The sequence below is a fragment of the Ictalurus furcatus genome, chromosome 4 (assembly GCF_023375685.1).
Source record: "Ictalurus furcatus strain D&B chromosome 4, Billie_1.0, whole genome shotgun sequence".
Lineage (NCBI taxonomy): Eukaryota > Metazoa > Chordata > Actinopteri > Siluriformes > Ictaluridae > Ictalurus > Ictalurus furcatus.
In genome coordinates this window covers 21,468,432-21,494,749 of record NC_071258.1, presented here as the reverse complement: position 1 = coordinate 21,494,749, position 26,318 = coordinate 21,468,432, and the positions used below count along the sequence as shown (strand labels likewise).

Below are 26,318 nucleotides of genomic sequence, written 5' to 3'. Positions count from 1 at the left end.
AGCACAATAGAGAAGGAGTGCCTAGCTATCAAATGGGCGGTCCTCACCCTCCAGTTTTATCTGCTGGGATGGACCTTCACCCTCTGTTCGGACCACGTCGCCCTCCAGTGGCTCCATCGTATGAAAGATGCCAATACATGGATCACTCATTGAAAAAAACTACGACGCCAAGAGTGAGGCGGATTGTGTGTGTGTGAGAAATTGAAAAGAGCACTTAGACTGAATAAAACACTGGAGTGTTAAGTCTTCCTTTGTAGTCCTTCTCCTTGCCTGATGTGTAAAAGTGTCACAGTAATTAATTTTTTAGATTACTATAAATATGTAATGAAAATGTATAAATGTTTCAATTTCTTTGCACTCTATTGTTATATAAAAAAAAGTTTGTAGAATTCGAATTTTGTAGAATTATGATTTATTTAAAAAATGTTAAATATATAAATATGTTGACTGATCAGTTGACAACAGTTTACATACAGTAGAACTTGATCTAACTTACTTCAAAGGATAGTTTGTCAGCAAAAGCATGCACCATCATCATCTTATTACTTGCATGTCAGACTGGAAAAGAGAGCACAGATAAGGTCACAAAGATAATGTAATGATAAACAAACTTGTCCTCCAATTAGGATTTAATATCAAAATGCCCCCTCATGAATAAGAGCATAAAGAGCACATAAGAGCATAAATGAAAGAAATACTCAGTTGTATACTAAAATAACATTTGTTTTGCATTGGATTGGTACCAAGCACAAAACCACATGTACACATCTTTCAGAAGTAGGATATCTTTAAGGTTTTAAATACTCTTTCTGGTGTGATTTAAGGAACAACACTGAGTCACTTACTATCAACAGAAATACCCCACAGCTATTTGAATTGTGTTGTCTGGGAATGTCCTGAAAATTTAAAAATAAATGTAACATATTAAATGAACTGCTAACATCAAAAGCTGGTGGAATGTTTATTAGGTTTGAAAACCTCTGCAGCATACTGTAAAGTCATCTCAGCTGTACTCCATCCATGGCCCGGGATTTACATGTTTTGCTAGTCCGTGAAGTGAAATATTAAGTCAAACATATCAAAACTATAGCTAAAGTTTGTCTAGATAAACTTAGATGTTTGCTTGACAAAGCCTGGTCTGAAAGTTTTAAAAAGCTTGAAGTTTGGAACATCAAAAACACACATACAATAAAAACCTGACAGATAGATTTGAATGAAGATGAAGATAAATTGTTTTTGGACTATAAAATTAAACAGTCATATAAATAAAAAGGTATTTTGTGCTTAAAGCCATAAAGCAAGAAAAGGGAGCCACAGAGCAACCCAGAAAAGGGGGAAATATGGTTCAAAACAGAACTACCATAATCTCGAACTCATGAACTGTGAACATTTCACTCATAAAACCTGTAAATGTTCATCACTGAAGCCAGGGATATAGAGGGAATCAAGCCAATAGTGAAGATTATTTGGCATCATATTGAAAAACCAGAGTGCTAGTACTTGACAGTTGATGTTGAAGTTACACTTAGCAGAACATTTAAACATTCATGCATTTTCTATACCTCTTATCCTACAGGGTCGCAGGAAAGCTGGAGCCTATCCCAGGGAGCATAGGACACAAGGCAGGGTGCCAATTCATAGCAGGGCACAATCGCATACACATTCACACACCCATTCTACGGACACTTTGGACATGCCAATCAGCCTACCCCAGCCTCCCCCAAACTACCGGGGGAGGAAACCGGAGTGCCTGAATTGGACCCCCGCAGCCGGAGGAGAGCATGCAAACTCCGCACACACAGGGCAGTACAGGAATCGAACCCGCAACACTGGAGGTGTGAGGCAAACGTGCTAACCACTAAGTCACCATGCACCAACATTTAAACATGTTCTGATTATATAAACACTAAAAAAGAAAAAGTAGAATTATGTCATAACTTATTTTTCAGATTAAATGGTTTTAAATGGCTTCATATTGCCTCCGTTACAAAACCTCACAATGATACTAACCGGAACATTCTGCAGTTTGGGTATTTAACCACCCACTAAGTTCAGGGACTATCAGGGACATCTTGTGGGTCTTTTGTGTTGTACTCATAAAAGCGGTCATATAGAGCATAATGCTCAGAAGATTCAGTTAGACGATGGCAAGTGGGATGCTTTTCTTCCATTTTCACTTTTAATCAAGGCAAAATCATTGTCATCTTGCCTTCTTTAGCCAACTGAAGGTTTTCAGGGGTTGGTTCTGCAAGTCTGCCTTCATCAGGGCTAAAAGGTAAAATCTCTGGTTCCCAAAGATTGGTGTGTAGCTAGTCCTCTGGCAAAATCATATATTGATATATTAGGGAAGTGCTCCCAAGACAAAAGCCAATCAGAAAAGTCTCTTGGAGAATCTGCTCTAGTTAGTCTACTAAATGTAATATTTTTTGTGTCCACTTTTGGAAATGTAAATGTAGTTGGAAATGTAATATAGTTGGAAAAATGAATCAATCAAACTATATAAAATCAATATAACACTATAATTGTCATAGTAAATATGGAGGAGAGTAGAAACAAACTTACCAGAAGGACCACAGATTTGTTGAAACACTGTCATATGATGAGCAGTTTCGGATCTCATCTTTGCAACACAAGATCCATCTTTGATCCTTTTGAGTCTAAACTATACTCTTTGCACAGTTGCTGGATGGCTTCCAGCTAGACCATCGTTATGACATAATTAAAAAGCCTTGACTATTTTAATAAAAAATGAGTGTCTCCACAATGTCACCTTCAGCTTGAAGAGCTCATCTCCTAGTCTTTCTTCAGTTATGTCAAGATCAGGGACATCACATTCTGAATTTTTACAAATGCTGTGTTCAACACATTGTCTGATTTTCTAGTGGAAAATAGAGCCCAACAATCATACCTCGGAGGAATTATGAAGGGGTTAATCCTGCTGTTATGATACGGGACTGGAAGCGGGAGCAGGTGCAGATCAGCATCTTTATTTTTACACAGCAGACAAAACACAGGAAACACGGTCTATACTGGACAAGATTAATGGGTTAAACATAGAACTGAAGTCAAAGCATGGAACGAGAACAGGACACGCAAACAAGACCGCTTAGCATGCGTAGCGTATTCACCATTACATTCAGGTTCAAATACTCATTCAATACTGCGCCAAGTGCACAGCAACACGAGGGGTTTAAATAACAAACACAATCAAACTAAAACACAGACACCTGGAGTAAATCAAGACACACCCTCGAACATCAACCAATGCTTAAACAGGGTGAGAACCAAAACAAACAAAGGCGCGTGTCCATATACAAGAGTCTCATGCACGTGCGCGCTCTAAAGCCGCTCATGCATGTCGACGCCGCAGTGCCATCTGCTGGCGGGAGCGTAACACCTGCCACCTTGCATATATAAATATTATAATGTGTCTCCAACAGGTACATTAAAAAATATTGTGCTTTGACTGATATATAATGGAAATATACTTTAATTTAGTCAGTTCACCAACTTATTTAAGCAATTTGGTATTATAAGGTGAAATACCTGAATAGCACTTCAGAGAATTCAACAAAAATTCAGAGAAATCAGCAGATGGTCATTAAAATTAAGGATCCCATATGTGAACTCTGCAGTTTTGAACCCATAGGTTCATTCTGCAGTTGCTGCAGAATTTGTAGTAGGTGAAAATCCCTTAAAATAGAGGGTTTTGCTTTTTAAACTACAATAAATTAACCAAACAGTTTTAAACATTATTTCTTTTTTTTATTACATTTTATTTACCTTCAGTAACTCCTGTGAAGGTCAAAATATTAGCTCTTGATGTTATGAGGATCGGCTTACTTAGCATGTGATTTTCCTTGCATTGTGAGCAGAAAGCCTCCTCTGGAATTAGGTTGCATGGGGATTCACACCTAGGTTGAAGGCCATTAATCAGTTTGGAAGGTCTGCAGGAAGAGATTTGTTTTTCAGTAAATAAAAGCACCATTCTTTTTATGCCTGCTTCATTTGGTTTGGTATTGTTGATCTTGTAGCTCTTCAGTTTAGTGCTGAGGACTCTGGATGTGAACAGGCATTTCTGTAGTCCTTACTTTTCGAAAAAAGGGACTTCTGTGTTTCAAATAAGTGCCACTTGGAAAATGATTTGTGTACACATGCTTGCTTTGTCTTTTTACATGGGCATGTCGATTTATTTTTAGTCATACACCATACTCACTCTTCCAAGCTGGCTATAATATGTTTTTGGCTCATAAACTGACATTTATTTGTTAGATGAGGGCCCAGCATTTGTCACCTCCACCAAGAGTGACACTCCAAACATATCTGCTGTTGCTGCCTTTCAATGAACATTGTTTTTCTGTATTCTCCAAATTACTTTTTTTTTTTTTGCACCATCTCCATCAGTACTTGTACTCCATCAGTACTTGTACTCCATCAGTACAAGCCAAAGATTTAATATGGTTGCATTCAAATGTCATCAAACCACTTCAAAGTTCTGTGGTTTGCACTCCATGTGCTCTTCCACAAATATATTGATAGTGATCGGGGGGGGGGAGAAGAAATAGACTTTGGGGGGAAAATAAGTTTTGACACATTCATCTAAATTAATCATCTTCAATTATTAATGTCTACAGGATGTTTATGTATGACCTGTGTTTTTCAGTTCTGTACTTTTGTCAAAACCTTATACAAAATTTGCCATGCTCTCCTCCAAATTGACATTAAGAACTCTTAAAACTATATATTAATGCCTTTCATTTGTATCCTTCATGTGTTTCAGTTCATTTCAATTTCAGTCACATTTTCCCCCCCATTTCTTGCGACGTTTTTCTCTGACTTATTCCAAGTCTTTCCTCTGTCTCCTCCTCTTCATCATTAAGAACTCTGTTCAAACTATTTATTTCAAATTAATAATTAAAGATATAATTATTTCTTCTACTGCTTAACCGTCAAGATACAGCAATCAGGATGTCATACTTCATTTATTTATTGAGGAAATTGCATCTAAAGATTACAAATGATTTTTAGAGAATTTGATTTATTTCGACATACGGAAAAATATAATGTGTAGGCTATATACCAAGCTATTGGTTTAAAGGGCATAGGTTTTATTTTGACATTGGTGGGGACATAAATGCAGTCCGCAGAGACATGTGCCTATTCAAAGCATCCATTTCAAACACACATGGATGAACCGTTCAGTACATCAGCCTAACATTTGTCACAATATTGAATCTCACTACAAATACATCACCATGTCATTGTTTGACCTCACCTGTGACCCTGCCTCTCCACTAGCCTCACTTCCTGTTCTGTCTAAGATACTACCTGGCAGGACTGCTTCAGTCACCTGACTTGACAAAATAACACCCCGATGCATGCCACATGAACACTGAGGAAAAACATTTATGGATTATTATTATTACATTATTACTATTGTTGACTCTACACATTAGAAATTGAGAAAATATTTTAAGTGATTTACACTTTGACTTGTTGTAAAGTAGCTCCTAATGTCCACTCGTGTGCGTGTTTGGCAAATTTGGTGATATGCGGAGTCAGGATGGTGGCCAAAAAAAGAAAGGTGGGCAATAGGAGCTACTTTACAAGTCAAAGTATACAAACACACACACACACACACACACACACACACACACACACACACATATATATACATATAAACTAACGTTTTGTCTTGCCACTCATCCCGTTAATACAGGATTGTCACGCACTGAAAAAATGCACCGTCTCTGAATCAGTAAGAGACGTGATTGATTTGTCCTGTATTTTCGTGCACACAACAGAACTGTTGGTACAAGGATGGTGTCTTCCTCATGTACTGGTAGCCTGCATGATTTAGTTCAGGGGTTTTCAAAGTGGGAGCCGCCAGGGGGCGCCCGGGGGGCCTCAACAATTTGGTGTGAAAAATAAATTCTCACTCTCAGACAACCACACACACACAATCAATTCCTAATGTAATGTAAAGATGTTAGATGTAATTATTAATAAAAAAGGGATATATATTCAGAAGTCTGTATTTTTAATGTGTTTTAAAGACATCTTGCAAAAGGGGGGCCTTGGTCAAATGTTAATGCCATTTGGGGGGGCCTTGCCCTGGAAAAGTTTGAGAACCCCTAATCTACTTGACAGGGCTTTGGTGCTTCGTACAATTGGATGTAGCTACAGCCTCTCCTACAGCCAATCCTATTAGTGACGTTAGGGAGGCGGGACTCGTAGTAGAGAACGAGATTTGTTAACCGTTTGTGTACCACAAATTATGCTGTTGCCTGTCTTGACCAGGACGCTCTTCTAAAAGCGATACTTATTCAGGAGATGATCAATTTACTCATGCTTCTTGCTGCCGTTTTGAGTCAGTACGCGCTCTACCACATTCACGCACCATAAAGAGCATCGAAACAACATTTAATGTTTGAATTACATGATAAAAAAAAGCATAATTTGGAAGCTGATGCTTTCTTCACAAACAGCCCATTATGAATTCCGACTTTAAATGGTAGAGCGCATCACAGCGCGACACAAACCACGGCACTGACAGTATGAAGCAGGCCAATGCTGCACTCAACAGGCTCATAATACGGAGCGCCAGACAGAAGGGCAGTGCAGTGCTGACTGTGGAATTAAATTTAAAAAAAAAAAAAAAAGACAGACTGCTTGACGTCTTGATTTTATTTGTTTGCGTCCGTGGATTAATTTAATAATTTGATCCGAGATAAAGCAAATACATTTGTGCGGGAATTTCCCGCATTATAAAGCCGAATTTTGTAGAAATGTTTTAAATTATGCGCAATCCCCGCAATACAGCGCCGAAATTCAAGCCCTGCCTTAAAACTTTTATGGATGTGGAAGCAGTATACACACCATGTTGCTGGAAAGCCATCTTCAGATGATTCTGGCCATAATTAGCAACGCTGTAAAACTCCCTTGGTTTGTAGACCCAGGTCTCACAAAATGACCAGTGAATCTTGGGTTTTCTCCTTTTTTAAGGAAATTAATATGTATCTACAGTGAGGGAAAAAAGTATTTGATCCCCTGCTGATTTTGTACGTTTGCCCACTGACAAAGAAATGATCAGTCTATAATTTTAATGGTAGTTGTATTTGAACACTGAGAGACAGAATAACAACAAAAAAATCCAGAAAAACGCATGTCAAAAATTTTATAAATTAATTTGCATTTTAATGAGGGAAAAAAGTATTTGACCCCCTCTCAATCAGAGAGATTTCTGGCTCCCAGGTGTCTTTTATACAGGTAACGAGCTGAGATTAGGAGCACACTGTTAAAGGGAGTATAAAAGACACCTGTCCACAGAAGCAATCAATCAATCAGATTCCAAACTCTCCACCATGGCCAAGACCAAAGAGCTCTCCAAGGATGTCAGGGACAAGACTGTAGACCTACACAAGTCTGGAATGGGCTACAAGACCATTGCCAAGCAGCTTGGTGAGAAGGGGACAACAGTTGGTGCGATTATTCGCAAATGGAAGAAGCACAAAAGAACTGTCAATCTCCCTCGGCCTGGGGCTCCATGCAAGATCTCACCTCGTGGAGTTGCAGTGATCATGAGAACAGTGAGGAATCAGCCCAGAACTACACGGGAGGATCTTGTCAATGATCTCAAGGCAGCTGGGACCATAGTCACCAAGAAAACAATTGGTAACACACTACGCCGTGAAGGACTGAAATCCTGCAGCGCGCGCAAGGTCCGCTGCTCAAGAAAGCACATATACATGTCCGTCTGAAGTTTGCCAGTGAACATCTGAATGATTCAGAGGACAACTGGGTGAAAGTGTTGTGGTCAGATGAGACCAAAATGGAGCTCTTTGGCATCAACTCAACTCGCCGTGTTTGGAGGAGGAGGAATGCTGCCTATGACCCCAAGAACACCATCCCCACCGTCAAACATGGAGGTGGAAACATTATGCTTTGGGGTTTTTTTTCTGCTAAGGGGACAGGACAACTTCACCGCATCAAAGGGACGATGGACGGGGCCATGTACCGTCAAATCTTGGGTGAAAACCTCCTTCCCTCAGACAGGGCATTGAAAATGGGTCGTGGATGGGTATTCCAGCAGGACAATGACCCAAAACACACAGCCAAGGCAACAAAGGAGTGGCTCAAGAAGAAGCACATTAAGGTCCTGGAGTGGCCTAGCCAGTCTCCAGACCTTAATCCCATAGAAAATCTGTGGAGGGAGCTGAAGGTTCAAGTTGCCAAACGTCAGCCTCGAAACCTTAATGATTTGGAGAAGATCTGCAAAGAGGAGTGGGACAAAATCCCTCCTGAGATGTGTGCAAACCTGGTGGCCAACTACAAGAAACGTCTGACCTCTGTGATTGCCAACAAGGGTTTTTAAACCAAGTACTAAGTCATGTTTTGCAGAGGGGTCAAATACTTATTTCCCTCATTAAAATGCAAATCAATTTATAACATTTTTGACGTGCGTTTTTCTGGATTTTTTTGTTGTTATTCTGTCTCTCACTGTTCAAATAAATCTACCATTAAAATTATAGACTGATCATTTCTTTGTCAGTGGGCAAACGTACAAAATCAGCAGGGGATCAAATACTTTTTTCCCTCACTGTACAACAGGATATTTACAATCAACTTCAGTCAATATCTTACACATTTTGAATCCTATTTCTGATTTCTTTATTTTTGAATCCTTTTTTTATTATTATATACACACACACAACATTTCTAATGATCTACACTTTCTATAACTTTGACAAAGGTCTCGATGCCCATCCTTCTAGTTTTAAAATCTATGCAGGTTAGGCGTCACGAGGACCAAAAGTAATGTTAGAACAAAATTCATAAATTTCAAATATAACTAATTTAAAATGCAAATGTCATCAAAAATGCAAATAATAAACACAAAGATGATATACCGACAACATAAATTATGATCATTTACTTACTGCCTCCGTTGCCACTGAATCCATCCTTGTTTTCAAAAATGACAATGCATATTACAGACATCAGGCAGGTGAATAAAATTAACTTGTGTATGCACTTTAGAACCAAAACTTCCCTTATGTCAGTATGGCGCAAAACATGCACTACGTAAAGCAGTCGGCAGTTACTAAAACGTACGTTATGAATGTAACTATGGATCTGTGAGACCAAAGGATGACTGTCACTACGGTCTAAATAGGATGATAAGGTCTTGAGGAAAGGCGGAACGAAGGTTATGTAAACAAAGTCATGCCCATGACCCAAGAAGCAGAACTTCCCGCACTATAAAAACTGGTTGAATATCAGGCTCGTCATCTTACCTTGAACACCCCAGCATTCCAAGTGACAAGTGTCCTTCGGTCTCACAGATCCATAGTTATATTCATAACTTACGATCTGTTTTGACCTCACTCTATTTATGGTCTAAATAGGATGACTCATATCAAAAGGGTCACGAGGAACCAAAATATCTACATGATCAGAACCTCGCTGGGCAACAGACATCAGAACTGCATTGCTCACAGGTGTTGCACAGGTCACGTCAACTCTGTAAAATTGTGTAAATGTACATGGTGTGGACCATGATGCTGTAGCAAAAATATCTCCCACAGGAACTCCTTTCAGCACAGCTCATGATGTGGCTAAACTTCTGTTTGAGTGGTCTGGTATTCCTGTAGGAATTGGAAACCCTTTCCCTGCATACGCATGGGAGATCACACGAATCAACCAATGTTACAAATGCTGCTTGGAGAGCGGTAACCCTAATGGCTTTTCTGCAGCAGAGAGAAAGCTGAGAATGAGACTTCCTTAAAAGTTGAGTATGAGTTACATAGGTACGCAGTGCCCTAACTGGACATAGAGTGAGTAACTCCTCCTGCTCTGCCTGTGAGGATGAAGAGAGTTGAAATCAAACCATCTCCAGTACTTGATTTATAAACTGGGGATTTTTGGCAAAAAATCAGGATTGGGCCAAAGTGACACCCTCAAGCCATCTGCTTTCCATCTTAAACAATCCTCACTAGCAGAGAGAGTGCACAGTTCTCCTACTCGTCTGGCAGAACAGAGAGCCAACAGAAAAGCTGTCTTGAGCGATAAAGCTTTCAAATCTGCTTCAGACATCGACTCATAGGGAGATTTAGTGAGGCAAGTTCCAGCTTGCTGCCCTTCCCTTCAGGAACTGACACACTAAGGGATGTCGACCCAATGGCAGGCCATTCACCCAGTCATGAAATCCTGAGATAGCCGAGGCATAAACTTTCATTGTACTAGCTGCTTTGCCCTGATCCAATCGAGACTGCAGGAAGTGAAGAACAAGCGGCACAGGATAGACTACTGGGTCAACTTTTACACCCAAACATTAGTCTGAAAAGATTCTCCACCTTAGTGAGTACTTAGCTCGAGTAGACGGAGCTCTAGTATTGCTCAGTGTCTCACGGACAGTCTCGTCTAACTGCTGAGAGACAGACTCCACAGAGGCCAAACCCATAATTGCAGGGCAGTTGAGTTTGGATGCCAAATCTGTCCATCTGCTTGTGACAGAAGATCTGCTCGTGATGGTAGATGTCATGGGTAATCCTGTATTAACTGAATCAGGTCTGGAAACCACGGTTTTCTTGGTGTTATGTCCCAGGGACGTTATTTTATGCATAACGGTGTGTTGTGTTTCTGTTTGTGTATATTGTGTTTTGGATGTGTGTTTTGTTCTCTGCCTTCTTTCTCTTCCCTCCATTGTCATGCAGGTGCTCTGACCAGCTGGACATAATTAGTCGATGTTGGAGGTGATTGGATGGTTTACGGGAGGAGCAGAGAACATACACCACATCAGATCTGTGGAGAAGTGGTTCGAATTCAGAGTTCGATGGAGTAGGACGCGAAGTTGGAGGCTCCTGCTGATTTCGATTAAAATTGTAATTAATTAGCGCTTTTCGGTCATACAATAGATTTTGACTCATTCTACTCCGTTTCCTTGTTTGCACTTTTAACTTAGTGGTACGTTAAAATGTCTGGAAAGAACATGAAAACCCGTGGTAGCATTCAGACACGAGTGAGGCCGAGTTTGCGTGCCGCGAGCGAGTCTCCTTCTTCCCCTGAATCCGCACTGCCGAGTGGTGACTCTGACTTCGCCGCACTCAGACTCGAGCTGTTGGCTTTACTGAGGAAGGACATCGCCGATATTTTTGAAAAGGAGCTCCAGGAGACTTTCAGGGTTGCGCTGTCTGCTGTTCAGTTTGACCTGCAGGCCGTGAAAACACAGCTGGCTAGTGACAAAGTTGCTACCGAGGCTACCATATCAACACTGAAAGGTACTGTTGTGGAAATGGAGCACGCTCTCTCTGGTTGCACCGATGATATAGCTCAAATGAACACTACTTTCAAGTCTCTCACTGCGACTGTGACTCAATTAGAGAATAAAATGTGAGGATTTGGAGTCAAGGTCACGGCGCAATAACGTTAGGATAGTGGGAGTTCCAGAGGGCGCTGACACATGTACAACTGCTGCTGTAGCGGCCTTGTTAAAAGAGGCGTTTGGTCTGGAGAAGGAGCCGGTTTTGGACCGGTCCCACGGGACCCTTCAGCCAAAGCCCAAGCCTGGTGAACGACCGCGAGCTATTGTGTGCAGATTCCACTATCACACTGACTGTGTTGACATTTTACACCGTGCGAGAGAGCTCCAGCGGATTAAAGTGAGGGATTTGACCAGCTCTGTTTTCCCTGACTACACAGCCTAGATAGCCCGGGCCGCGTTTAACGAGGTTCGGCGTCAACTTCGTGATATTGAGGGCTCTTGCTACGGAATACTTCACCCAGCTCGGCTTCGCATTACATATAACGGTGTTCAGAAGGACTTTATTTCAGCGGAGGAAGCAGGAGACTATGTTAAACTCTTGATATCGGGGTGAATTGCATCACCTATACAGCTTCATCTTTTTCCCCTGAAGCTGTTGTCACCTATTTTCTTTTTTTATGATGATTCTCTGGTATTGTCTTATTTTGGTGATAGTTTTGATTGATCTTCTGCAACCACAAAATGAAAAGTTATTTTATTCAAAGTGGTGTCTATGTTGCTGATGGACAGGAGGTTGGACATCCTGGTTCTCTCTCTCCAAGGTTATCTTTTTCTTTCATTAGTTTTTTCACTTTTCTTTACTTTGTAACTGGCTCCCCAACCCTAGACAGGTAGCTACGCAACACTGGCCAGCGTGGCGCTACCAGCAGGACTGTGTAATGACCCTCCCTGACCTTCCTGAGTACTTGAGGAATCTGAGGAAAAGGGGGAAAAGCTATTCTTGTGACAGAGCATCTAGGCCTAAGCTGTACCACGAGGGAGTACCACTCCTGGCAATGAGTTGTTTCCCTGGATGCAAAGAGATCGACCTGGGCTATCCTGTATCCGGCCCAAATTTGGGCCACTACATCCAGGTGTAACCGCCACTCCCCTGGGAGAGGCCCTGTCTTGGACAAAACATTGTTCCAGTACATTTATATGTTCTGATTACCAAGGGGGCTTCCACATGCCCCTTACCGACCTGCCTTCCCAGATTGCTCCCCAACCTGTCAGTGATGCATCCGTTATGATTACTGATCTTCTGTGAGGAAGATTTCCCAGTGGGTTCCCTCTCAAAAGGAAGTCCCTGTTGCTCCAGGGGAGCAGGGCCCCTACGCAGGACTGTATCACCTGCATCCTCATCCCTTTGTCCTTTTTTGGGTGGAGATGAAACAAATTGAACCAATGATGTACGGGAAGTGCCTTCAGCAGTCCCAAAGGAATCACCACTGATGCTGCTGTTATCAATCCCAGCAGTTTCTGAACCCTGTGAGCAGTCACTAGTTTCCCTGGCTGAAAGTTTCTTAACACCTTCTCCAACTTGTCTACCCTCTGATAATGAGACATGGATTCATTTTCACAGAATCGATGTAGAGTAGGGATGTCATGATACCAAAAATCTAGTAGTTGGTACCGATACCACCAAAAGTACACAATACTCGATACCACGGTGTGGTTTTAAAAAAAACAACAAATAATTTAAAAAAAAAATTAATCAAATTAAAAACTCCTGGTGGATCCTTCTCTGGCTGATGCAAAAAGAGAAAGAGGGGGATATTTTGATTATCAAACACTGTCTGACAATGACTAATAAAACAGTGGAGGCTACAATTTGCTAAGTTGCACTCCTAAACGCATGCACGCACTCACACATGCACGTACGCGCGCACTAGGGATGTCACGATACCAAAAATCTAATAGTCGGTACTGATACCACCAAAAGTAGACGATACTCGATACCAAAGTCGATACCACGGTGTGGTATAAAATTAAAAAAATAAAATTAAAAAACTCTCCTGGAGGACATCCTCCTCTGGCAGATACTGGCAAAGAGAGATAGAGAGAGGGGGGGTATTTTAGTTATCAAACACTGTCTGATAATGAGAGGATGTGCACTCCTAAATGCACACACACACCTCTTATACTCTGAATGCAAACATTAGTTTAAATTCACTGATATGGTGGCAGGCCAAAAAGATTTATTAAAACCATTAACATTTCAATAATTATTTGTGACATTAGGCTACATTTTGCTGACAGGACACGGGCTGAATGGTGATGCATGGTGGCCCATTAGGAGGTAGTTTATAACACTGCAATGCGTTAGCGTCGTTAACAAATAACTGGCTATCGCAAACATTACATGGAGCATAACGTTGGCTGATTTCATGGCCACAATGCCAGCTGTCTCAAACAAACATAATATAGGGCCCGTCTTTCAGGTGCTTCACCAAATTTGAGGTGTTTCCTCGCTTTGTTTGAAATGAACAATAACATCGGTTGCACAATGGCTTCAGAGCATCGATTATATGTTTGTTGTCATCCTTCTCGAATGCAAAGTATTTCCATATTTATCTCCTACCATCTTTCCTTTCAACGAGTCGGGGCAGAGATAAACTTCTGTAGTTTTCCCCCCCGTGTGCTTGTAGGCGTTCTTCTTCTTTACCACTTTACCACTTGTGGACCGACTAAAACACTTAGACGCATTTGCTGCCCTCATCAGGTCCGGAAGAATTGCAACCTCTGTAACTTCATTACCCATTGTACCTATGCTACTGCAGAAAAACAAGTACCATCACGTTTTAAGAAATGTTGGTACCGACTTGGTAACAAAGTATCGGTTCTCGTGACATCCCTAAAGTAGAGTCCAGTAGGGTTGACAAGGCTGAAGATTACTTTTCTTTCAGTTCACTGTAAAACCCAGGGATTGAACTGTGTTCAGTATCACTTGATCTCGAGAAGGGGTGCAGATTAAACAATCGTCCAGATATGGCAGGGTCTTGATACCCAGTAACTGAAGCGGGGCCAAGGCCACCAAGACCACCCGAGTAAAGACCCTCAGTGCCAGGGATAGGCCGAATGGTAGAACCTGAAATTGGAAAACTTGGCCTTGGAAAGCAAAGCAGAGAAAAGGCCTGTATTTTGGACAAATCGGGATTAGGAAATATGCATCTTTTAATTGAGGGATGTAAATCAATCTCATGCATTTATGGACTGCATTACTGTCTTTGTGTATCATTTTGATTGGTAGTACTTTTAGGTATTGGTTGAGCCTGAGGTCGTGAATAGGCCAATTATCTCCATATTTTTTTGGAACTATGAAGTAGGTTGAGTAAAACCCAGTTTGCTCTGCACTGGGAGGCACCTCCGCAATAGCTCCTTTTTTAAAGCAGGCTTTGCACTTCCTCCATCAATACAGCCTCCAGTATTGTGTTCTTGACACTCTGTATTTAGAGTGTATTATGGGGGGGGGGGGGGGTGCCGAAACTGTAGCCGGTACCCATGAGTTAATGTGGTTAACTTAATGAGTTAACTTCCTTCCAACTGGCCTGGGAAAGTTGGGCGCCCACCCTGACCCCTATGCAGGACCGCTACTATGGCCTGCAACCCTGCCTGAGTTCCTCTATTGACTTCCCCTTCGTGACTGAGGCCAGCTCTGTGAATGTGTGGTGGGATTCTTACTGTGAGTATGAAAACTCTGCTCCTGTACACCAGCAGGGCCACCACTCGCATGCCTAGACCAAGCAGCATGGTGTAGTCGCTTCTCCCTAAGCAGGTCACAAGCTGCACTGCATGGATTATCCACGTCCTCCTTTAAGTGAGCAATCCCCAGGCATAAGAGGCATTCTTCATGTCCATCACGGGGATCCATTGCTGATGGCAAAACTGACTACATGGAGAAGCCATGATGTCCCCCACAAACAAGCCCACCGACTGAGAACAGCCTTAAAGGGTAAATGAAATCAAACAAACAATAAATTGGCCTGTGTCAGTAAGCGAACACACCTAGCAGGCCTACATCAAACTCCACTAACTGCAAACCGTAGTAAAGGGTAAAATTAACCCCGGGACAATGGACCGCACCAGAACGCGTATGTACTTAGCAGTCCTGTACCAAACCCAACCAACTGCAAACAGTGATATAGGGCACAATAGGGCTATAATACTTAAACTCTGCAATGAAGTAAATCACTATATTTTTGCTGGTGGATACTCTGGAAGAAAACAGAAATTACCACCAACAGTGAATAGCTAGTATACTATAACTAGCTTATGGTAATAAAGCAACATTGCAATGGTAGCTTATAAATATATATATACACACGTATACACATATATGTATATATACATATGTGTGTGTATATACATATATGTGTGTGTAATATATATATATATATAGGGATGCACCGAAATGAAAATTCTTGGCCGAAGCCGAATATAATGAAAAACTTGGCCGAAGACCGAACACGTTTTTTTTCCCCGTTTTTTCCATTTATTTTGCCATTTTTTTCACCATTGCATAAATTAAATAGTCAAAATGTGCTTTTTACTATTTTGTCTTGCTTTTCAAAGAAAAAAATCAATTACAAAAACTACAATTTCAAAATATTTATTTAACACTGAACATTTTTTTTTCATTCCAGCAGGCATTTCGCTACCAACAAGGCACAATATAACTTTAAATAAATAAATTATTTAAATAAAAATATTTGTATGTGGTCATCTTTGAGCCCGCCTTGAATAGCCTATGTTAGGCCAATAACTGACTGCTGAAAGAATGTAACACTCTGAAGCCTACAACAAAAAAGTACATTAAAAAGTGCATTGACAAGAGTGCAAAAAATCGTTATATTCGGTTATATACGGCTGATTATATTCAGGATATATACCGCTCGCGTCCCTGTACACGTCGCGGAGTATTATAGTAGATATAGTATAGTTAGATACGTTGTTAATGTTATGACCCTTCACAGATTTAGTTAGTTTAAACTATAGATTAGTTCATTTAGTCCCCGCTGGTTTTTCCACTCCCAGTCCATAGTACTAGTTTATGTTTCTTGTTTTGTGTTTTGACCCTGTTTTCTGTGACCGCAACTTTGATCCCTGCTTTGCCCCGTTTATGCCTGTTTGCCGATCGCCTGGCCCTTTGCCTGTCTTGACTACATTTTTGGATTACAATTTGGATTTGTCTGCCTGCCCTTAAATAAATACGTCTTTACCTGCACCTGCTTCCGTACTCTACTCCCTTACGTCTCGCGATGTGACAGAATACTCCGGAACAGAAACAAAACAAACGCACGTGTCCACAGTAAACAAATGTCACGGTTGTCAACATCCGAAGAGCATGCGCTCGTTAAGCACTTGTGCACATAGCTCGTGCATGCGCGCGCTCCCTCATCTCTCCAAGCGCGCTGCCGGAAGTGGAGGTCGTGACATTAACGCGTCTCACTCTGGTCGCTAGGCTATTTGGTTGCGTCATCAAACACGTCATTGTTCGGTCAAATTCATTCGGCCTTTTCACTTATTTGGCCGAACACCGAAAGTGTTCTGCTATTTTTGGCCGAATTATTTCGGTTGCCGAACATTTGGTGCATCCCTATATATATATCTATATCGCTCTCTCTCTCTCTCTCTATATTATATATATATATATATATATATATATATATATGACACACACACACATTATATATATATATATATATATTTCTTTATTATATAGATATAGATATAGAGCTATAGATAGATAAATATCCACACACAATATGATATATAATATACAATAAACTACTCCAATTCACAGGGACACAAGGCACTGCACCACCTGGGTGATGAATTGTTTAGTGGATACATAACATTAAATAGGTAACTTAAGGAAACAATAACATGGTAGCAATATATGCAATAAAACCACCACAATTCACAGGGACACAAGGCACCTGCACCGACTGGGTGATGAATTTGGTGGTGAACAAACAATATTAGATTGGTTTCCTACCTGTACCTGGTCTCTGAAGCGAGAGGTAAAGAGGACGCGCCTGAAGTTCAACCAACGTTTATAGTGTGGGAAGTTCCACCTCCAGGATCATGGTTACATAAGGTCTCGAGGAAAGGCGGAACGAAGTTTATTCTATTCAGAGTGAGGTCGAAACAGATCATACCTTCCGTCACCAAAATACTTGAAAATATCTCATTCCATTCAAGAGTTATAGCCATTTAAGTAAAAATGGCCATGCCCACTTCAACTTTTTAACATGCTGCCTTGAGGATAAATCAAAAGTTAAAAGTTTTTTGACAATTATTGATATTGGGACTCCAGAGAATCTTTCTGGGCTGGTTTGGTTCCAGTCGCCTAGGACTAGTTAACAAAAGAAGGTTTCACAAATAATCCAATATGGTGAACACTTCTTCATGGTGGAAATGGAATCATTGAACATCAAAGAAAAAAACATTTATATGTCAAAGGGATAGTACTGAGCTCCAGGAACACCATCCCACTGTCCTAATGGATGGCCTTGTGTATTTACATTTACATTTTTTTTTCTCTCTGGACACCTCTGAGAGACTGCTTAAAGCTTCTAATGGAGTTGTTGTTGGTTTTTTTTCACTTTCTTTCCATTTCTTTCTTCTTTCAGAATTGGAGGGTCCATATTGAATGGCATCAGTAACAGAGAATTTGGAACCCCAAAGGCCTACAGAAAGGTGTAATGATGGGTTCTTTTTTGGCATCTTCACAGTTATGGGGTAGGCGGTTTCTTCAGTATTTCAGAGAGACCTTTCGCCCTTTGACTGTGGTTAGTTCATAAGAATGACTTTATTTGGATGCTCTGGCTTTGTGGCCCATTGACAGGCCTGTGCTTGGAAGGCCTGTTTGTTAATCGGACTAATTTTAAGACATTATTTATTTGTTTTTTTTATTGTGTTACGCTGCTACTACAAGAAATAACTTGTAATAAGATGTTACTGACCTTTTTGTGTTTTTTATTTTATTTCATTGTGACTTTTAATTAATCTTTTTATACTTACTTTTAGATGAGATTGTTTTTGAATTTGGATAATATTAAAGATTTTCCTAAACAGTGTTTGATATTATTGCTGTAGGAAATAAATTATATAATGTTAGTCAAGCCAACATTTTATTATATAGCCAATCTTCAATCTACTGTCTCTACATATAATATTAGCATTTGTAGGCCTAAACCAATGAAAATATGTACCAGATTGTCAAATATGCCATTTTAAAAGGTTTTCAGTCATTCTTTACAGAAGGATAAGTCATGGCTCTTCAGATATGATAGAAACATTTTTCTTTTACATATAGGATATCATAAATATATCATGTGTTGGAGATTCTTGTTTTATTATTTTTCTTGACAAGAAAGTTTAGATAAGTTGAATTATAGTTGAGTTTATAAGATATATAGGGTTTATGAATCTAAAGAGCAGTTTCATACATATAAAACTATCTAACTATCTGACTCATAAATCATGCATATAAGCTTATATATGCCAGGTTTTATAACGTCTGTGCTGTGACTGCACTACGGAGAAACAATTGTTGCTGAGTAATGTTTCCGCCCGACGGGACTATGAAAGCACAAGGTTTGGCCAATAGAAAAACATGAAACACCTAATTGTCGTTAGACTCAAACAAACAGTATAAAGAACGTGAAACAAAGTTAAAAATCGCTAACGTTAGTAATCATTTGAGATCTACAACAACGACGATAACAAGCTACTTACATTTGTAGACGAAGTCGGTTGAGAGTTCTTCCGCCATTTTTTCGAATGAGAGGCTTCAGAAAATATGACGTCATTTCCAGTAAGGGAAAATAGGAGCATCCATAGACAAATAAATACGTACCTACTGCTCAGCCGTTGAGACAGTACTGATCAGTGTAAGTGGTAAGCATTAATACAATCCCGACATACTTATAAGAATGGTGGCCTTAATTTTTTAGATTTCATTTCACCACTGTGAATCACACTTTTAAGATTAGCTGGATTAAGCATCATTAAATAAACCCTCTTATGTCTCGAATTTAATTAATCATTATGTATTTTCAAATATTGGTGGTCTTCATTTTTGCATTATTATGTAAATACAATATAGGCAAAATTCCAGCAAAATTAGCAGCCTTCCACAAACCAAAACTCTTGTCTTGGTCCTTAATCTGTAAACATAATTTTTCTCCTCACTTATTTCATCTGGAATGACAGAGATATTTTATACCAGTATAAATCTCTCTTTTATAAGAACTGGTTTGATAAAAATATTAAGCTAGTTAGTCAGCTATGAAAAGGGTACACTTTTTTCTTACGAAGACTTTCTTTTTCATTTTAAAATACCATTTACTCAAAGGAGTTTTCAACTGTTATTGGTTCAATCCCCTCAGGTACTCACATGCTATTTAAAGGTGTCTATGAACACTGTTCTTTCGAATTGGCCACATTTTGATGTTTTTGAATCATTTGTTGGTAAAGTTTGTTTCTCTTTAACCTCCAAAAATAATAATAGTGCTATTCAAACTCTTTTTCAAAGAGAAATATGTCATATCGTATTGAAACTCTTTGTTAAATGGAAAAGTGATTTCCTGGGAAAACATGTGGTTATTACCCCAGAGATATCATTTTAGAAATAAGATTAAAGAAGTCTCTTTTAAACATACTGCAGAATTGAGGCTGAAGCAGTAGGTCATCCGGGTATTTCTCTCCTATTGTTTTATGAATTCTGAAAATTTGGACTTACTACTCCTTTGGTGTACTGCTTTTTGCCTACTGTGTATAGGGTAGTAGGGATATTTGCTGGATCGTATGTCAACGTCACTGCCATATTGGTCCAGGCTACTTGCCATAAATCTATTAACTGGACTGGAGAAAAGATGCCTGACTTATGTACAGCTTGGGACTGTACAAACTGTTGCACCAGACCAGATCTTGGGGGTATTAATAGCTAGTGATAATGCTGGTTAGCTATGGAAGCTGAGACTTTATAAGATATAAAGTTTACATGATTTCTTATAAAGCCTTAGCTTATTTGATCATTTATATTATATTTATATAATTATAGTTGACAATAATCGAGATTTTCATCTATATTGCCGTTTTTCTCCAAACGAACTTTTATGACAAGCTACTTGTTTCGGCTGAGCAACTGACATGCAGATGCATCTAAAAAAAAATTTAATATCGTGGAAAAGTAATTTTTTTTCCCATAATTTAATTAAAAAAGTGGAACTTTCATATATTCTAGATTCCTTTCACATAAAGTGAAATATTTCAAGTATTTTTTTGTTTTAATCTTGGTGATTACAACTTACAGCTCATGGAAATCAAAAATCCAGTATCTCAAAATATTAGAGTAAAAAAAATTATAATACAGAAATGTTGACCCGAGAAGAACTCTAATCTGCTAATTAACTCAAAAAACCTGCAAAAGTTTCCTGAGCCTTTAATCTCTCAATCTGGTTTAGTACACACAACCACAATCTTGGGGAAGATGAAAGTAAAATTTGCATTTCATTTGGAAATCAAAGTCCCAGAGTCTGGAGGAAGAGTGGAGAGGCACAGAATCCAAGGTGCTTGAAGTCCAGTTTGAAGTTTCCTCAGTCAGTGTGGTGCTATGTCATCTGCTGATGTTAGTCCACTGTGTTTTCTCAAGTCGAGAGTCAATGAAGCTGTCTACCAGGAGATTTTAGAGCACTTCATGCTTCCATCTGCTGACAAGCTTTATGGAGATGCTGATTTTCTTTTCCAGCAGGACTTGGCACCTGCCCACAGTGCCAAAACTACTAGTAACTGGTTTGCTGACCATGGTATTACTGTGCTTGATTAGCCAGCCAACTCACCTGACCTGAACCCCATAGATTCTCTATGGGATATTGTCAAGAGGAAAATGAGAGACACCAGACCCAACAATACAGACGAGCTGAAGACCACTATCAAAGCAACCTGGGCTTCCATAACACCTCAGCAGTGCCACAGGCTGATTGCCTCCATGCCACGCTGCATTGATGCAGTAATTTCCTTCAAAATTGCATAAATTAACATACTTTTCAGAAGGTTGACATTTATGTATTATAAGTTCTTTATTCTAATATTTTGAGATACTGGATTTTTGTTTTCCATGAGCTGTAAGTTGTAATCGTCAAGAATAAAACAAAAAAGGCTTCTAATTTTTTGAGATGCTCCTGTATTGTGAATCTTATTTTAGTTAGTTGGCTAGCTAACTTTTCTCACACATTGAAGGTTTCCCAGAGAGAACCAGTTGAAGAGGTGGTGGGAAGGAGCTGTAGGGAAGGTTTTTCAGAAGTGAGTCCTCCATGCTATGCAGTGAGCACTTCAAGCCGAAGGACTTTGACAGGACAGGTCAGACTCTCAGGATTAGACATGGGGCTAAACCATCTGTCTTCAGTTTCCTGACTCATCTCCAAAGAGTAGGTGTATCGATAGGCTATAATGATTTCATAGATTGTCATCAAATCATGGCTTGTTTATTATTATTATTATTATTATTATTATTATTATTATAGTAATACTATTATATTATCATACTATTCACTACTCACTGTTTTACTATTTTTATTTTATTATTGACTATATTATACTACTGTATACTACATATACTATTTGCTATTATCAATTTATTATTATTATTATTATTATTATTATTATTATTATTATTATTATTATTATTATTAATTTCACATAAATGTTTTACCACTGTAAATGTAAATGTTTTACCAGATCCATAAAGGTTTATCTTATAATTATCTTTGTAATTGTCTGTTTTGGAGTATATCTGTATCCTTTAATTGCTAATAAAACTATTAAAGCAGACTGACTGCCAGTGTCTCATTATTTGATTTGTATTTGCCAATTTTGTTCCATTTTTGCTCAATGATGGTCAATTATTAGTACTTAAAAATGCACTTAAAGATTATTTCGATTTTTTTCAGCATTTCAAAGTGAGAAAGCTGTGTTCTGACCTGGAGCACAAGAAAAGCTAAAATGATGGACAGAAAAAGCCATTTCCACAATGAAAAAAACTGTATGCACATTTCATGTACATTAAATTATATTATATTAGGGACATCTCCACAATTATTAATCAAGAAAAATAAAATTCCTTATGACAATTAATAATTTTCTAAGTCTAACTGTGGAGATTTTAAGTAAATTGAGACAGAACTTTTTTATATACTTTTTTCAAATATTATTTTTTATATACTTTTTTCAATTATTATTTTTTTAGATCATAAGTCATTAAAATTGGGTGAGAAATGTAAACGTTATTTATGCTTTTTACCCAGAAGAAACACAGCTCCCACATTTATTTGTATTTGTTTATAGGGCAGTCTTGCCCTGATCAATATGGTGGACGTGTTGACGTATCGCTGCAACGGGCCAAAGAGGCGTCTATGTATTTATATGTCCAAGGGAGCATCCATGTGCCCTGGTTTTTGCGGTGAATTGTGGGATTTTTTTTTTTTAGGACGTGAACGTTCCAGTGCACTGGAAGGATTTTGCGATTGAGATAGCCCTTAAAATGGCGACTTCCTTGATCAGTGCCCTGACTACTGAACTAGGGAGCCGATTGAGACGCACCCTTTATCAACATTAAATCTAACAAGATACGGAGAAGGTTTATCCAAAAGTATATGTTCTCATAGTAACTCGGCTGGTTTTAAGATTTGCATCGTTTGTGGAACAGAAATTGACGGAAATTAGCCGAGCTTGCTGAAATAAGCCTGGTTTATCGAAATAGCTCACTTCGTGGAATACTCAGGTCACAATGTAAACATTATGCGTCTGAATAGGGTTTAAGCCAAACTGAAATGAAGCTGCGAAATCCTTTTTTTCCTCTTTTCTTTTGCGTTGCTGGTATATTCCGCCCTTACACCCTTCTCCCTGCCTCTTAAACCTTCCCAGTCTTTTGTGTGAGGGGCGGGGCAGAGCACCATGTCAGTTACACACCACACATATGCATACAGCGTGCTCAAAACTGCATTCGACAGTTATCCTGCTCACTCCTGCCAAATTTGTTGCAGTCTGCCGTCTATATCCAACCAGCAAAAAAAGGAATTTTATCTCCCTCGACTGCTTTGAAGAGTGCACTGGAAAGCAAGCCTGGACAAGAGTGAGTCCTCAGTGGTTGGTACAGATTACGTTGTATTGCCTCTTTAACTGATAGCTGTTATCCCAGATTACCGGGTGTTTCCCGGGAGTTAAACGGAGATAAACGGGAGTTTAAAATGCTGATCTTGCCATGGCGGGTTATGGTTTTGCCTACGTGAGGTTTGTTATTGCGAGCGCTCTATTTGAGTCTGGTTTCAGTAGGGGAAGGGGCAGGTGGAGACTCCATGAGACTCTTCTCTGCAGCAAGACGTTATCTGCCTGCAAGGTGTTAAAATGGCATGTTTCGTGCTTTTATTTTGTTTCATTTTATTTATTTTTTATAAATCACAGAGTAGGTTTGTCATACAAACAGGATACTTGAAATTCACTGGAATATCCCCCCCCCCTCATAACCACACACATGGTAGTGGCAGTTGAAGTTACAAATTCTGTTATAATTAGCAGATTGCTGATCATTCCAGTCAGTAGTGCTTTATAGGGACCCAAAACAAAAAGAGATTTACAAAACCACATACAGCCAAAGGCACATGGATGGAAAGCCCAGGATTAATTTTTGTTTATACTAGTGCTAGAGTGGTCTTGTCTGTAAATAAAAATGATAACCATAAAATGCATAGAACATGCAGTGGCCATCTTTTTTTGATTTGGAGAAAACTTATGACACCACTTGGAAGTTTGGCATTTTAAAGGGTTTATATAAACTTTGTTTTAGAGGACACACCCATTTTTTATTGCCTTTTAAAATATATATTATTTTAATCAAACAGACATTTTAAAGTCAGAATAGGTAATACCTTATCTGACCTACATAAACAAGAACTAGGAGTATCACAAGGAACCATTTTATCAGTTACACTTTTTAGTATCTAAATCAACGGCATCACAAAAGCCATTGGGCCGGACACCATTACAATCTTTATGTGGATGACATTGGCATTTGCTACAGAGGCAAATGCACAAATAATGTTCAACAGAAAATCCATCTTACAATGAACAGAATGCAATCCTGGTCAGTATCAAATGGTTTTAAATTTACAAAGACCAAAACTCTGGACAGTAAACTGAGTTTTATCCCTCACATGAAGATTTTAAATGATAAATGTCTTAAAGCCAAGAACATTTTAAAGGTTTTAGCTAAAACAAAACAGGGTGCATAAAGTTCAGTTCTTTTAAATCTCTACAGAACACTAATTCGATCATGCCTGGATTATGGATGTATAGTGTATGGATCAGGTAGGAAATCATATATCCAAATCTTGGACACAGTACATCATCAAGGCATATATACAGATGGCTCAAAATCCGAAGACCATGTGTCATCTGCATTCGTGATCAATCACCAAAAGAAAAAATTGGGAATATCCCCAACCACAGCTCAATTTTTACAGCAGAGGCAAACGTTATCATCTTAGCACTGGACTTCATAAAGACTATGCAACAGAAAAACTTTCTGATAATTGTAGATTCAAAATCCTGTCTTCAAACAATGTCATCCCAAAAAATGATCGCCTATGCTTGTAAAAATTCTTTGCAAATTGCTTTATCTGGTGGCCCAAAATTTTTATATCTACTTCTGCTGGGTAGCTGGACACTGTGGAATCCCGGGAAATAAAGAAGCAGACACTGCTGCAAAAGAAGCATTATCAGCAGATTTCCTCCCACTGACCTAAAACCATGAACAAACTCCATGAAATCAGCCCTATTGTTGGCAAAAGAAAAACGTTTCTTTGTTTTCAAATCACTGGAACCAGATTGTCTACACCTGCTGTCGAATAGGTCACTCCAGGATGACACACAAGTTTTTAATATTAGGAGAAGATTCGCCAACATTTACCTTCTGCCAGAATCCATTATCCTTGAAACGTTTTATTAGACTGTACTGGTCTTAACCCAGTGAGAAACCTTTTTTTATTCAGTCAACACTCTGGAAGAAATGTCAAACCTAACAAAGTCAAACCTAATGCAATTTTAGAGTTTTTAGGAAAAATAGATTTTAAAAACCTTATATGGAGTCCCTTAGACATTTCTCGCCATGAAACTAGCCATAGAAGCTGGCATCGTGTTAAAAAAAACAAACCTATAATGCCTAAACAATAAATACAAAGTTATAATACAAAAAACTAAGTGCAAAGGACTACAAAGAAGGTTTATCTTACCTACTTTCCTGAAGAGGTAGAGCTTGAGGAAAAAAAAAGTGAAAAAAAATGAAGGAAGGCTGTGGAAAGAAAGAGACTGAATGTGCTGACAGCTGTGTTTTTATTGGGTCAGATCTGTAAGAACAGGAGCCTCAGCAATATGAGGCCATCATTGTGAGGCTGTCAGAAAGGGTTTGTCTGGTTGATGAAAGATTCTGCAGTTTCTGTCTCTGGCGTGCAACCTTGGGCAATCTGTGCAAAATACAGTGACACTACAGCCAGAGGTAATCTTTACAATTAGAAAATCTTTAGAATGTATGAAAGTGTATAGATGAAAGCTACCAGAAGGTATTTTGGTTCAGCACCAGTGGATCATCTTTGAAAGTCCATTTTATGGAGTATAAAAAATGAAATTTTATGGGGGTGTAATGCAGTGCCATAATCTGTATTTGTATCTGTGTCTGTTTAGTGCTCAAAGTATTCATATCTGTTTTTATATTTGGCTTTAAACTGGAAGGGGGCAGGGTCTACAGTGGTAATTGAAAGTTTGTGAATTTTCTGTATTTCTGCATAAATATGACTTAAAACATCATCAGATTTTCGTACAAGTACTAAAAGTAGATCAAGGGAACCCAATTAAGCAAATGAGACATTTGTTATACTTGGTCATTTTTTTATTGAGGAAAAAGATCCAATATTACAATACAATATTACAATATATCTGTGAATGGCAAAAGTATGTG

General features: G+C 39.1%; 2 protein-coding genes across 20 annotated transcripts in view; one reads left to right on the top strand and one right to left on the bottom strand.

The window, feature by feature from the left end:
- The window catches only part of LOC128606840 (uncharacterized), a 34,110-nt gene extending 12,852 nt beyond the window's left edge, over positions 1-21,258 (bottom strand). For 5 of the 13 annotated variants that reach the window (XR_008385755.1, XR_008385756.1, XM_053623314.1 and 2 more), the window contains exon 1: positions 497-2,620. Coding sequence is in view for 3 of the 13 variants with exons in the window: in XM_053623320.1 (XP_053479295.1) it covers positions 497-538 (42 nt within the window). In the remaining 10 variants the exon portion in view is untranslated. Of the gene's footprint in view, positions 1-496; positions 2,621-2,908; positions 3,059-6,879; positions 7,227-14,983; positions 16,896-17,300; positions 18,493-19,045 lie in introns of those variants that run through there. The other 8 variants (XM_053623313.1, XM_053623319.1, XM_053623316.1 and 5 more) reach the window with 7 other exon arrangements.
- Positions 21,259-22,012: 754 nt separating this feature from the next.
- The window catches only part of sema4ba (sema domain, immunoglobulin domain (Ig), transmembrane domain (TM) and short cytoplasmic domain, (semaphorin) 4Ba), a 162,324-nt gene continuing 158,018 nt past the window's right edge, over positions 22,013-26,318 (top strand). For 4 of the 7 annotated variants that reach the window (XM_053623301.1, XM_053623303.1, XM_053623299.1 and 1 more), the window contains exon 1: positions 22,013-23,441. The gene's annotated coding sequence lies outside the window, so the exon portion shown is untranslated. Of the gene's footprint in view, positions 23,456-25,510; positions 25,860-26,318 lie in introns of those variants that run through there. The other 3 variants (XM_053623305.1, XM_053623300.1, XM_053623302.1) reach the window with 2 other exon arrangements.